Here is a 12,825-nt window from a genome sequence, read left to right as displayed (position 1 = left end):
GGGTAATGATTTCAATTGTGCAGCAGGTGCAGTGACACCAGGACCAAACGCTCTATGCACCCCACGAATCACCTAAAATTGTTATATTTTACTGCTAAACAGGCAGTCACAAGTGCAGTTGCCTGGACGACTACAGGGTCATGATTTAAAAGGTGAAGCAGGGACAGTGGCACCAGGCCCAGAAGTTGTCAGAACTCCTCTAAACACCTACCGTAATATTACTATATTTACTACTATACAGGCAGTCACATTTGCACTTACCTTGCAGTTGAAAGGGGCTTGATTTAAATTGTGCAGCAGGTGCAGTGGTACCAGTGCAAAAAGTTGCCAGATCTCAATTAAACAGGTAGTCACAGGTGCAATTATCTAACAAGCGCTAGGGTCATGATTTCAATAGTGTAGCAGGTGTAGTGGCACCGGAACCAAAAGCTCCAGGCACTCCACCAAACACCGATTATTGCTAATTTTACAACTACGATACCAAAGGGGATGATGGACGGAGGATTTGAGCAAATCAAACACTCACCCCCAGGCAACTGATCTGAGTTTAATCCATCACCATTCTTTAGCTCACTACACAACCTCAGTTCAGACAGGGCCATATGCAAATCAGTCTGACCCTGTGCCTCAACTGGGGTGGTGGAGTGAGATAAAGAATGGTGATGGATTAAACCCAGATCAGTTGGCTGGGGGTGAGTGTTTGATTTGCTAAAACGCTCCGTCCATCATCCCCTCTGGTATCACTTTGTTCGCCCTAAGTTGGCAGGGTATGCCCAGACATGGGTCCCTTGCTCACTCTACCACTGGATTCAAGATAGCCTGGCTGATGAGGATTATGAATCCAAAACTGGTCCCAGGATGTTTGTTTCCGGTCCAGAGAAGACATGGCTTGGCAGTTTGGGCTGGACTGTTCCCATGAGGCACAGGGCCAGACTGATTTGCATATGGCCATGTCTAAACTGGGGTGGTGGAGTGAGCCTAAGAATGGTGATGGATTAAACCCAGATCAGTTGACTGGGGTGAGTGTTTGATTTGCTCAAACACTCCGTCCATCATCCCCTTTGGTATTGCTTTGTTCGCCCAAAGTTGGCAGTGTATGCCCAGACGTGGGTCCCTTGCTCACTCTACCACTGGATTCAAGATAGCCTGGCTGATGAGGATTATGAATCCGAAACCAGTCCCAGTCCCAGGATGCTTGTTTCCAGTCCAGAGAAGACATGGCTTGGCAGTTCTGGCTGGACTGTTCCCATGAGGCACAGGGTCAGACTGATTTGCATATGGCCATGTCTGAACTGGGGTGGTGGAGTGAGCTAAAGGATGGTGATGGATTAAACCCTGATCAGTTGGCTGGGGGTGAGTGTTTGATTTGCTCAAACGCTCCGTCCATCATCCCCTTTGGTATATTTGGCTACTAAACAGGCAGCCACAATTGCAGTTACCTTGCAGTTGCTTGATTTAAATGGTGCCGAAGGTGCAGTGGTACTGGGGCCAAAAGTTGTCAGAACTCCTCAAAACACCTATTATTGCAAAATGTTACTACTAAACATGTAGTCACAAATGTAGTTATCTTGCAGGCACTAGGGTCATGATTTGAATGGTGCAGCAGGTGCAGTGGCACTGGGTCCAAAAATTGGCAGAACTCCTCTAAACAAATAATATTGCTATTACATCAATTAATTCTATTATTTCACTATGTACTTTTTCAAAGTTTTGCTATTACTTACCCACACTATATCACTACTAACAGCACAATATATTGCCTTTTTGTACATAAACAAGTCATAACACTTTAACAGACTTTCAATCAATCAAGGGCACAGCTACTCACCTGGAAGGGGATCAAGACGCTGGGGAAAGGAGGGAGGCACGCAGCTCCTTAGTATTCATAGAGTATCTTAGAAGGCCAAGTGGGTCCAGAGGACTTCCATGGCCCAGCAGAGTACGTGCAGATCCCGGACGCTCATGGTGATTCGTTGAAGAGCCAAGTCTTGAGATCCTTCCGGAACTTGGAGATGGTAGGTATCTGGCTGAGGTGGAGAGGGAGGGTGTTCCATGCCTTGGCCACGAGGAGGGAAAATGAGCAGCCTCCTGTTCTATACTTCTTGATGCACAGCACCGTGGTGAGGGAAAGCTGGGCTGAGCGGAGGGACCTTTGGGGTGCATGGAATGAGAGGCGGTGGTACATGTAGGCTGGGTCGTTGTTGTGGAGAGCTTTGTGGGCATAGATGAGAAGCTTGAAAGTGATTCTCATGTCGACGGGGAGCCAGGGTAGAGCCTGCAGGTGTTTGGAGATTTGGCACTGGCGCGGTAGGTTAAGGACTAGTCTGGCAAAGGCTCTCTGGGTCTTCTGCAGTTTGCGGGTATGGGTCTTGTTGATCCTGGCGTTGAGTGCATTGCCGTAGTCCAGTCTGCTGCTAATGAGGGCGGGGGTGACAGTTTTCCTGTGTTCGAGGGGGATCCAGTTGAAACTTTTATGTAGGAGACAGAGGGTGTGAACGCAGGAAGAGGTGACGGCATTGATCTGATGGTCCATTTTCAGTTTGTATTTCAGCATGATTCCGAGTTTGCGTATGTGGTCCGTGGGCGGGGGTGGGTTCCCGAGGGCAGGGGGCCTACAGGTATCGTTACAGGCCTCTGGATGAGGGCCTATGATGAGTATTTGGTTTTGTCTGTGTTCGGTTGTAGGCAGCTGTTCTTCATCCACCTGGCAACTGCTTTCATTCCTGCTTGAAAGTTGTGTTTCGAGATGTCGGGTTGTTGGATAGGGATGAGTTGTGTGTCGTCTGCGTAGGATACTATGTTGAGTCTGTGTGATCTCACGATAGACGCGAGAGGGGCCATGTAGACGTTGAACAGAGTGGGGCTGATGGAGGATCCTTGGGGGACTCCGCAGGTGGTTGGTGTGGGCTCCGAGCGGAAAGGAGGGAGTCTGACCCGATGCGTTCTGCCGGAGGGGAATGAGCGGATCCAGTCAAGGGCTTTGTTCCGTATTCCAGCAATGTGGAGTCTGTGGGCTAGAGTGCGGTATGAGACTGTGTTGAAGGCTGCATAGAGGTCCAGGAGGATGAGGGCCACTGTCTCTCCTCTGTCGAGGAGGAGGCAGATGTTGCATGCCGCATCAATGACGGCGGACTCTGTACTGAAGCCTGATTGGGAGGAGTCGAGGATGTTGTTCTCATCGATGAAGGAGGCGGGTTGAGTGTTGACAGCTTTTTCTTTCGCTGGACACAGAAGTAAGGAGATCGGTCTGGAGTTCTTGAGGTCGGTAGGGTCCGCTGAGGGCTTCTTTAGGAGAAGGTTGATCTCGGCGTGTTTCCAGTAATCGGGGAAGGAGGCGGTCTTGAAGGTGCGGTTGATGATTCTTTGTATCTCAGGGGCCATGATGTCTGTGGCTCTGTGGTAGATGTGGTGGGGTGAGGGGTCCTTCGGGGCCCCCAAGTGGGTAGTCTTCATAGTCTTTAGGGTATCTTCGATGCTAAGGATGATCCAGTGTTGGCTGAGTGGTGCAGGAAGTGGTGGGTGTGGGTTTCTCGTGGGGGTTGTTGTCGAAGTTGTCACAGATGGTCTTAATTTTGTGATGGAAGAAGGCGCAGAGATCCTGGTAGGGTGGGATGTCGGTGGACTCGCTGTTGGGTTGGGCAAACTCTTTGATGATGATGAAGAGTTCTTTGCTGTTGTCCATGTGGGTGGAGATCCTGTTATGGAATGCATTCTTTCTTGAGTGTCTGATGAGGTTGTGGTGGGCACTGGAGGCAGCTTTGTAGTTGTCGAGGTTTGCTGGGGTCTTGGAGTTCCTCCATAATTTTTCGAGACCTCTGCAGGTTCATCTGGATTCAGTGGAGAACCAGCAGGCCTTCTTGGCGTGAGGTTTGGAGGATTTCTTGAGGGGGCAACAGTGTTGGCGTAGTCGTAATCAAACTGTGTTGGGTGCGGGCGGCGGTGATGGGGTCGTCGTCTGAAGCGGTGGGAGCGGATCCGCTGAGGGTGGTGGCGAACTGGTCGTCGGAGATCTTGCTCCAACTCCTGCGTTGAACCTGGGGTAGGTGTCTGCGGGAGATGTTCACCTTGCAGGTGAAGTGGACGCAGATGTGGTCAGTCCATGGGAGTTCAGAGGTGTGGCTACAGGAGATGGAGTTTCCTGTTGTGAAGATAGGGTCGAGGGCGTGCCCTGCTAAGTGCATTGGTCCTGGTACGATCTGATTGAGTCCCATGATGTGAAGGTTTTCCATAAGGGGGATGGAGTTGAAGTCTTGGCGGTTGTTGAGGTGGAAGTTGAGGTCTCCCAGCAAAGTGTAGTCAGTGGAGGGGATGGCATGGGGGTGATTATGTCACTGATGGAGGCAGAGAAAGGTGCGCGGGGTCCAGGAGGTCTATAGATGAGGGTGCCTCAGAAGGTGGTGGTCGGGTTGACCTGTATCTTGAAGTGGAGGCGTTCCATTAGGTCTGTGGGCCCGTCGGTGTAGGTGCTCAGGTGGAGGTTGGCATTGTCGGCAATGGTGATGCCGCCTCTGTGGTGATTTGGACTGTCCTTACGGGTGATTTTGTATCCTTCGGGGATGGCGATCGCAATGTCTGGTCCAGAGTTTCGCTAAGAAAGACGACATAAGGAAAGGTGTTGTCGAGAAGCTCCCAGATTTCCATGGCGTGTCTGTGGAGGGAGCAGACGTTGAGGAGGATGCATTGCAGGGTTTGGACTCTGGTGGGGATGTTGCTGGTTGGTGGAGGTGGGTCCTGGGTCTGGTCAAAGATGAGGGAGTGGGGCAGTTTTGGCAGGTGAAAGGCCTGTGGGTGTTGAGGGGTGATGAGAGCTTGCAGTTGTTGTTCCTGCTGACGTTGATTTAATGGAGGGCTGCTGGACTGTAACGTTGGCAGTTCGGAGGACCAGGGTTCCTGGCGCTGGTCGCGGTCGGGTCATCGACGGGCGCAGACGGGCTTGCCTTTAGCACGCCTTCTGCACACCCACTGCACGCGGCCATGCAGCAACCTCCATTAAGTGGAGGTCGGGGGAGGGCGCAACAGCTGGGAGGAGGGAGCAGAAAAGAGGCGGGAAGCTGGAGGGGCCACAGGGGCAGCAGCGGCGTGAAAGTGGCAGAAGGGGCAGGATGCAGAGATGGAAAAATAGGTAGGAAAAAGAACCAGTAGAATGGAAAAAGAAAAGTAGATAAACCAGATAAGCTAGAAAACTGTGTGAAAAAGAGATGTATGAACGGACAAGGGAACGAGGAAAAAAAAAAGAGAACAGTCTAGAGGTGAGGCACGGGCTGCTCAAACTAAGATCTGCGGCGCTCAGAGGCAGAGCACTGCCTGGGTGAGCTGAGGAGCTGTGCGCTAGGAGAGCAGGAACCCAAGGGGTTTTGCTCGACTCAGCGTGCAGCAGCCTCCATTAAGTAGAGGTCGGGGAGTGCGGGACAGCTGAGAGGCAGTAGCGGGAAAGACGCAGGAGCGGGAGGGGCTGCGGGGGCAGCAGCGTGGGAATGTGGCAGATGGGGCAGGAAAAAAAGGTAGGAAAAAGAACCAGCAGAATCGAAAAAGAAAAGTAGATAACCTAGATAAGCCAGAAAACAGTGTGAAAAAGGGATGTTGAAATGGACAAGGAAACGAAGAAAAATAAAAGAGAACAGTCCAGGGCGAGGCATGTGAGCTTGAACCGAGGTCTGTAATGCTCTGAGGCAGACCACTGCCTGGGTGAGCTGAGGAACTGTGTGGCTGGGGGAGCAGGAACCCAAGGAGTTTTTCTTGACTCAGCGCGCAGCGGCCTCCATCAAGTAGAGGTCACGGGAGGGCTGGACAGCTGGGAGGCTGGAGCGGGAAAGACTTGGGAGAGGCCACGGGGACAGCAGCGGTGGGAAAAGTGGCAGATGGGGCAGGATGTGGGGATGGAAAAATAGGTAGGAAAAAGAACAAGTAGAATGGAAAAAGAAAAGTAGCTAAACCAGAAAAGTAAAAAAACAGTGTGAAAAAGGGATGTGGAAACAGACAAGGGAACGAGGAAAAATAAAAGGGACAGTACAGGGGCGCGGCACGGGGGCTCAAACCGAGGTCTGTGGCGCTCAGAGGCAGAGCACTGCCTGGGTGAACTGAGGAACTGTGCGCTGGGAGAGTAGGAATCCAAGGGGTTTATTTCTTTCTATAATTTATATTATTCAGCTACTCAGCAAGCTACAACTTACAAGAAAAAAGGTTTATTTTTAATCACATAGGCGAAACCTAATGCATTTACCAATGCTTGTTATATATACCTTGTCAGGAGAACGTCAGTAGGGTCCCCCTCTACAGCCCAGCTAGACCCCATCCCAAAGAGCTTGGTATATTTAAGGGAAGGAGAGTGTGGAGCCCCCCCCTCACCGAGCTGTTTTCCGCCCCAGGGACCACATCCCAGGGTCCAATCTATTTATTAAGGGAAGGGGTGCACAGCTCCCATCCCCCAGCCATTTTCGGCACGAGGGCCCCACCTCCTGGGGCTCAATACATTGATACATGTCTTTCACCCTGGTACTTTAGGTTTAGGGTTGGGGGGAACCTATGGTGCCCCCTACATTTCCCTGAACCATGTGGAAGGCACCGCATGGTGCCTGCCACGTAGTGCAGGGACATTTTCAAAGTGAATTTTTTACATTGCAGTGGGTGCTGCGGACAGCAGCACCCGCTGTAATGTAATTAAGGAACTGGCCTCCAAAGTTTGGGTCCCTGGGGCCAATTAAGGCTCAGGGAGTTGGGGCATCGCACACCCTCCCCTTAATATATATATGTTTGGTCTCATGGGATAGGGTCCGCAAACCCGAAGGCCAACCCTATGCCACTCACGCCAAAGGCTGTGTGACGTGGGGTTGGCAGCCTGCTGGGGGTTTGGGACACAGGGCCTGACAGCTTACCAAGCCCTGTGTCCAGGCCCCCACTGCACACATCAACCTGCTGAGGGTTTCGCCAAAGGGCCTTGTTGCAGGCCACGGCCTGTGCCCACCACCCTGCGCACAATCAATGGCCGTCCACAGCATGGGTTTGGGTGTATGTGGGGGGTTTGCCGCAGGGCCTGGCCCCTCTCCCAGAACCATTTTGGGCCCGGTAAGCCCATCCTCTGGGGCCAAATTTAATTAAAAAAGGGGGGGTATCCATGTGGGCCCTCTTCCTGAGCCTTATTGGACCCAGGATTAACCCCGGGAGGTGAACTCCGCTCCGTTCGCGGAGTTTGCAGAGTTTTCCGCACTCCGTGTTACGTGGAGCTTGCGGAGTTCTGAAAAACTCTGCTCCGCTAGTTTTATTCCTCGCTCGCGTTCCTTAATGTCAAGTCGGTGACCATGAGCGAGGAAAATCAACCTACCGGAGAGATTTTTCCTCATTCGCGATCGTCAACATCAAGTTGGTGAGCGCGAGCATGGAAAATCAACATCCCAGTGAGATTTCTCAACGCGGGGGTCAGGTTTCTCATTGCGAGTGGTCGCGTGTATACTCGCTACAGCTCGAGTAAAAACCAACTCGAGCGGCAGAAAAGGAAAGTAGGGACCACTTGCGCTGTGCATGCTGCCGTTTGCAATGAATACACAGTGCAGACAATCATCTGGCACTGAGCAATCAACACGAATGGCATTTTTCTATTGTACTCCGCCACTTGCCAAGCTCCACCTAGTGTGGCGAAGTTTTTTTTGATACTTTGTGGAGTACCACGTAGTGCAACTCTGCGAACTCCACCCAGGGTTACCCAGGATCCCATCCTCTGGGGCCAAACCAATAGAAAAGAGGAGGGGGCATGCAGACCCCCTACTCTACCCATTTTAGGCCCCGGTGACCGAAAGGTAAATACAAGTAGAGGGGGCTGTGTGGCCCATCTCCAGAGCCTTCCTTGGTGCTGGCTTTTCCTAAAAGAGAAGGGAAGCCTCAAAGTTCCCCTCCCTGAACCTCTTTAGCCCCCAGGGGACCACATACCCTGCGACCTGCATTCTAAATGAGTGGGTGCCCCTGTGGCCACTCGGGGTACCAACCAAGTAAACATTGGGGGCTGTGGAGGGGCCATAGGGCCTGCGCGGCTCCAGCTAGCTTCCAGCATTATGCAGGAGCTGGTATTGATATTTATGATGCTCTCTTCAGGCAGGAGCAGTAGGTTGTTCGTTTTCCCTGCCCGCATCAGTGCTGGCAGGAAAACAGATCACAAGTCTGCTCCCAGCTGGTGGGATCCTTAAAAATTACTTAGTGTTTGCTCCCCATTTTCGGGAGATTTGAAAATGCTCCTTCCAGATGGGAACAAACACATTTCCCTGCCCACAATAGTGCAGGCAGGGAAACTACTGAGTCCAGGGGGTGGTCTCCCCAGGACACAGCAAGGGAGCTGGACCCAGGGCCATTAAAGGTTCAGGTAAGGGGGTCCCCCGCACCCTCTTAATTAAAATCACGGCCTGGGGGAATAGGTTCCCCAGAGCTCTTTTAAGGCTCGTGGGGGTGGGGGGCTGTGCGCCCCTGCCTCCCATTATTAACCCCTTGGCCGCGGGGGTAATTCCCCCGCTGTGCTAGGGGGAGAGGGGGCGGGCACAGCGCCCTGGTGCTCATGTCAAGCTCGGCTCCTCATGCAGCACGGTGGCGCTGTGCTCATGACGAGCAGAGCTCATCATGACCACACCCGTTTTCGTGGAACGTTCAGCACAGCAGGGAAATTATCCCAGTGTGTGAGCACCACGACGGTTATGACGAGTTCAGCTCATCATGAACACAGCGCAACCGTGCCTCATGACGAGCTAAGCTCGTCATGAGCATGGGTGGGGTTAAATACATTGGACCCCGGGGATGGGGTCCCCAGAGACAAATATGACTCGGGAAGGGGCGGCACCAAAGTTATTAGCAAAACAAAAAAATGCCTTGCATATGGAAAAGCAATCCTAACTATAAACTACCCAATGAACACTTCCACCAGGTAATATATATATTAATGATGCAAGTCAGCACTGCGCATTGTCATTTTGTATTATCTAATGTACTTTTTATGTTACTCATGCTATCAATTTTCAAGTTCCATCAAGGCTCAATTGGTTTCACACAATATGCTAAATCATAAAATAATTTTCTACACATCTTTAGTCCCATTCATGTTAAGAAAAAAAGGCCTATCATATGCCATGAAAGAGCAAATATCCCATCAGTCTCAAGCAGGAGGAAAAAAACCTTAAAAAGAGTAAAATATAACTATGCTTCTTTAATATATATTGCATAATATTGGAAATACTGGCAAATAAACTCAATGTTATGCATATACTTTTACCTTTTCCTTCCTTATCAACTACTGTCATGTCTGCAGATGCCGTAGCTAGCACCTCCAGGACCAGTTCGTGGCCGAGTTCTGCAGCTTTCATGGCAGGGGTGCGTCCCATAAGATCCTGTTCATCGGGATTGGCTCCTAGACTTAGTAGAAAATTAGTCATTTCAACATTGTTTGCAACTGCGGCCAAATGGAGGACACCATTTCCATTTTGGGGTTCAGTGATATTTATAAGGTCTGATACCCCAAGCTTGATGAGCTTCTCTATCTGCTCTTTATCTTCCGAGCGCACACACTGAAGAACCTTGTAGATCTGCAAGCTTTCGAGTCTTCCTTCTGCTACAGGCATTTTGGCAGTTATGATAATTCAAGTCTATAAAGGGGGTTCCTAGATCAGGGAAATAAAAAAAAATATATATATATAAGAGTTTTATCCAAAATAAAAATCCGATTTTTTCTATAAACCATAGTGGTGGTATAGCAATTTATATACAGCATTGCTGTTGTTACATGACACTTTCATGCCTTTCTGACAATACCACAAATGGAATGCCCTGCCTGCTATTTTCCTTTTATAGCACAACAGAGTCTGTATCCTAAAAGCTGTACAAGTAAACCCATTTGGTTTTAAATCTGACTTTAGGATAGTTCACGAGAACGCACACAGACTATGTAAACAAGAACTTCTGTGCATTGGTTATGGCTAAAATTAGGGCTAGGAATTTTTTTTTCATTCAAATCTACAGCTCTTGCAGCTCTTCGAATTGTATTCTTCTATATTGTCCCTTTACCTTGATAGACGAAACAGACTACGCGAGCTACCTTAAAAGCAGTAATTCCATCAATTATGAAGATGCTCAAAGGAGAGGGGTAGCAATAGTTCATTATTCTCCTAACTATCTACCATCTAAGAAAACCGCATTCACGGTGGTAATTTCTTTCTCTTATGTTAAACCACTACAATATATCTAATCGTTTAGATTTTTATAGCAATGCTTCTCTTTCTGGTTGTTTTTTGTCCAATTTTAAGCATACATACTAGTAAAATACATTAGCATTGAAAGAACAATTCAAATGGGGCATTATGACCTTGTTTATTAATTGTATCAACAGTTGAACATTTGCCCTGCATCCTTGACAATACATTTTGGTATTCTGTTTTACACTTTTTTTTGGCTTCTTAGATTGCATTGTTCATAAATCGGTTTAATAAATGAGCACTAGTTCTCAACAAAGTCAGCAAGGTAACAGAAAGTGAAGCACAGACTTCGAACAATTAATTGAAATTCTTGTTACATTCCTCTTTCATATTAGATATTAGGAACTGGATACTAAACCTTAACAACATTCTCATATACTTGGAAAGAGTCGTTTGTAATAATCAGTTCCGTTGTTTTTTGGCTGGTAAAATTTCCAGGAAGAAAATATGGGGATTGGGGGTTCCTATCAAACCTTAACATTTCCACTTTGGCTGTACACTTCTGTACCGCTTAATTGGAAATTATGCCCCCCCTAGGAATGAGGGCTTTAGTATTTTATGAAGAAATGTATTGAGGTATATTTTTTTGGTGCTTTTAAGCTGACCTTACACTACTCTATTTTTAAGATTCAGTCTAGGTCTGCTTGTCGCAATGCTCCTTTTGCAGATTCATGGCTGTCAGAGTTTGATGTATATGCAAGACTCATTGTCAACATTGTTTACTTTATTTACGGCAAAAAATCTAAGCCCGATTTTTCAAGTGGCTGGTTGGCCCATAATTTTGCTCACTGGTAAATTATGCTTTTAAGGACGGTTATGCAAAGAAATGTGATTTGCGGTAAAAATGTATGCAGGCAGCACCGATTTGATTGAAGCAATCATTTGAAAACGTATTGATTATTATCATATTGTTACTTTACTTTTTGGAATGTGGGTAATTTTTTACATTTATTTGATGCTATTGTGTTCCTCTCTTGTGATCATATGACTATACTGTAATTACTGTTTTTATTTATGCAATAACAATTACTAAACAGGTCTTTGTTTTCACTTTATTTCTTTTGTCAGGCAATATCTTTATCTCAGATATACAAGGTTATTTAGTTGACTGAATCTGAAGTGAACATTCATGTTGTTTCAGAAAACAATTTGGCTCACTGTTAGTGTATCCTCTGCAGTAACCAACAGCAGATAACGTCTCTAACAAGCATTTACAATGCAATGGTTTTGCCTTTGTTAAAGTTAGAGCTATTGGCATTGCTCTTGACATTATTTTTATTTATGTTTTTTTTTAACATAAATAAATGGCATTGTCATTTACAATGCCACTAGCTTTATCTCTCGCAAATGACACACACAAACACACACAGAGCCCCCCCACACACACAGCCACACAAAGCCCCCCACACACACACAGCCACACAAAGCTCCCCACACACACAGCCCTCCACACACCCACACAGAGCCTTACACACACACCCACACAGCACAAGCTGGCAACAGGGGCACACGGAGGCACAAGCAGGCAACAGGGGCACACGGAGGCACAAGCAGGCAACAGGGGCAAACGGGCGTAAAATGAACCCAGAAAGTGTCATAGCCAATTGAATACCACAGAACTGACAACATATTCACATGTTGACTATAAACACCTAAACTTTTCTTTAAAAAAAACCACGTGAAAAGGCATGCATGATGCACGAATAAGTTAAGCCTATTGAAATAAAAATACAAATTTAAATGCACATGCTTGTTTTTATAGTTGTACTCACACACACCACACTCACTCATTTTGATATATGAAACGAATGCTACTTAAATAAGGCAGGGTTCGAATATCGTGGGAATTCCAAACTTTTATCTATTCGTTTTTTTAGCACTACGCCCAGAAATCATGTTTGAATTGCACATGCAAGGATTAGTGCAAACTCTGTCCACTAACACTGAGTTGTTGAAAACCAAGCTTAGTCTCATCACGTTAGTGGCGAGAGACAGCTGGAATACACCCTGCTCTCCAGAGAGGATAGCATTGTTGGAGTAAGAAGCATGTTTATAGAAGAATCTATCTATCTATCTATCTATCTATCTATCTATCTATCTATCTATCTATCTATTTTTCGCTGTTTAGTTCGATGTCTGCCATCTGTTGGACAGTGTGTTTATTTTACTATCTGTTTCCTACAGAGTGGCAGATCTTGGCTGAGTGTCGCTTTACGCACCTTCTTTGGCCCCCTCGCAACCCTAGCAAAACAATCAAAAGAGTAAAACACCCCTCCTGAGCCCTCCGACCCCCCTGGAAAATCTATGCGCTGCCCGCCCAGAGCCAGGCCATAGACTCCGGCACTGGAAACAAGCACTGGAACACGACAAGTGTAGTATCATTATTATCATTATGATGGTGATGATGATTACTATTATTAATTATTACTATTATTAATTGTTATTATTACTATTGTTATTATTACTATTGTTATCATTACTAATCTTATTATTGTTGTTATTGTTGCTGTTGAATTTTACTATTAAAAGAATAAGAACAACAACATACTTATTATTAGTACTAATAAAAACAACAACAATAATAATAATATTAATACAATACCAA

At 47.3% G+C, this 12,825-nt stretch overlaps 1 protein-coding gene across 1 annotated transcript in view; it reads right to left on the bottom strand.

Moving 5' to 3' along the window:
- The window catches only part of ANKEF1 (ankyrin repeat and EF-hand domain containing 1), a 248,431-nt gene that overhangs the window by 149,465 nt on the left and 86,141 nt on the right, over window positions 1–12,825 (bottom strand). Inside the window, exon 3 of the mRNA XM_086927711.1 lies at window positions 9,245–9,629. Within this exon, the coding sequence (XP_086783837.1) occupies window positions 9,245–9,590 (346 nt within the window). The 5' untranslated portion in view covers window positions 9,591–9,629. The remainder of the gene's footprint in view (window positions 1–9,244; window positions 9,630–12,825) is intronic.

Source organism: Lissotriton vulgaris, chromosome 6 (genome assembly GCF_964263255.1).
Source record: "Lissotriton vulgaris chromosome 6, aLisVul1.2, whole genome shotgun sequence".
Lineage (NCBI taxonomy): Eukaryota > Metazoa > Chordata > Amphibia > Caudata > Salamandridae > Lissotriton > Lissotriton vulgaris.
This window is presented reverse-complemented; position numbering and strand designations above follow the sequence as displayed.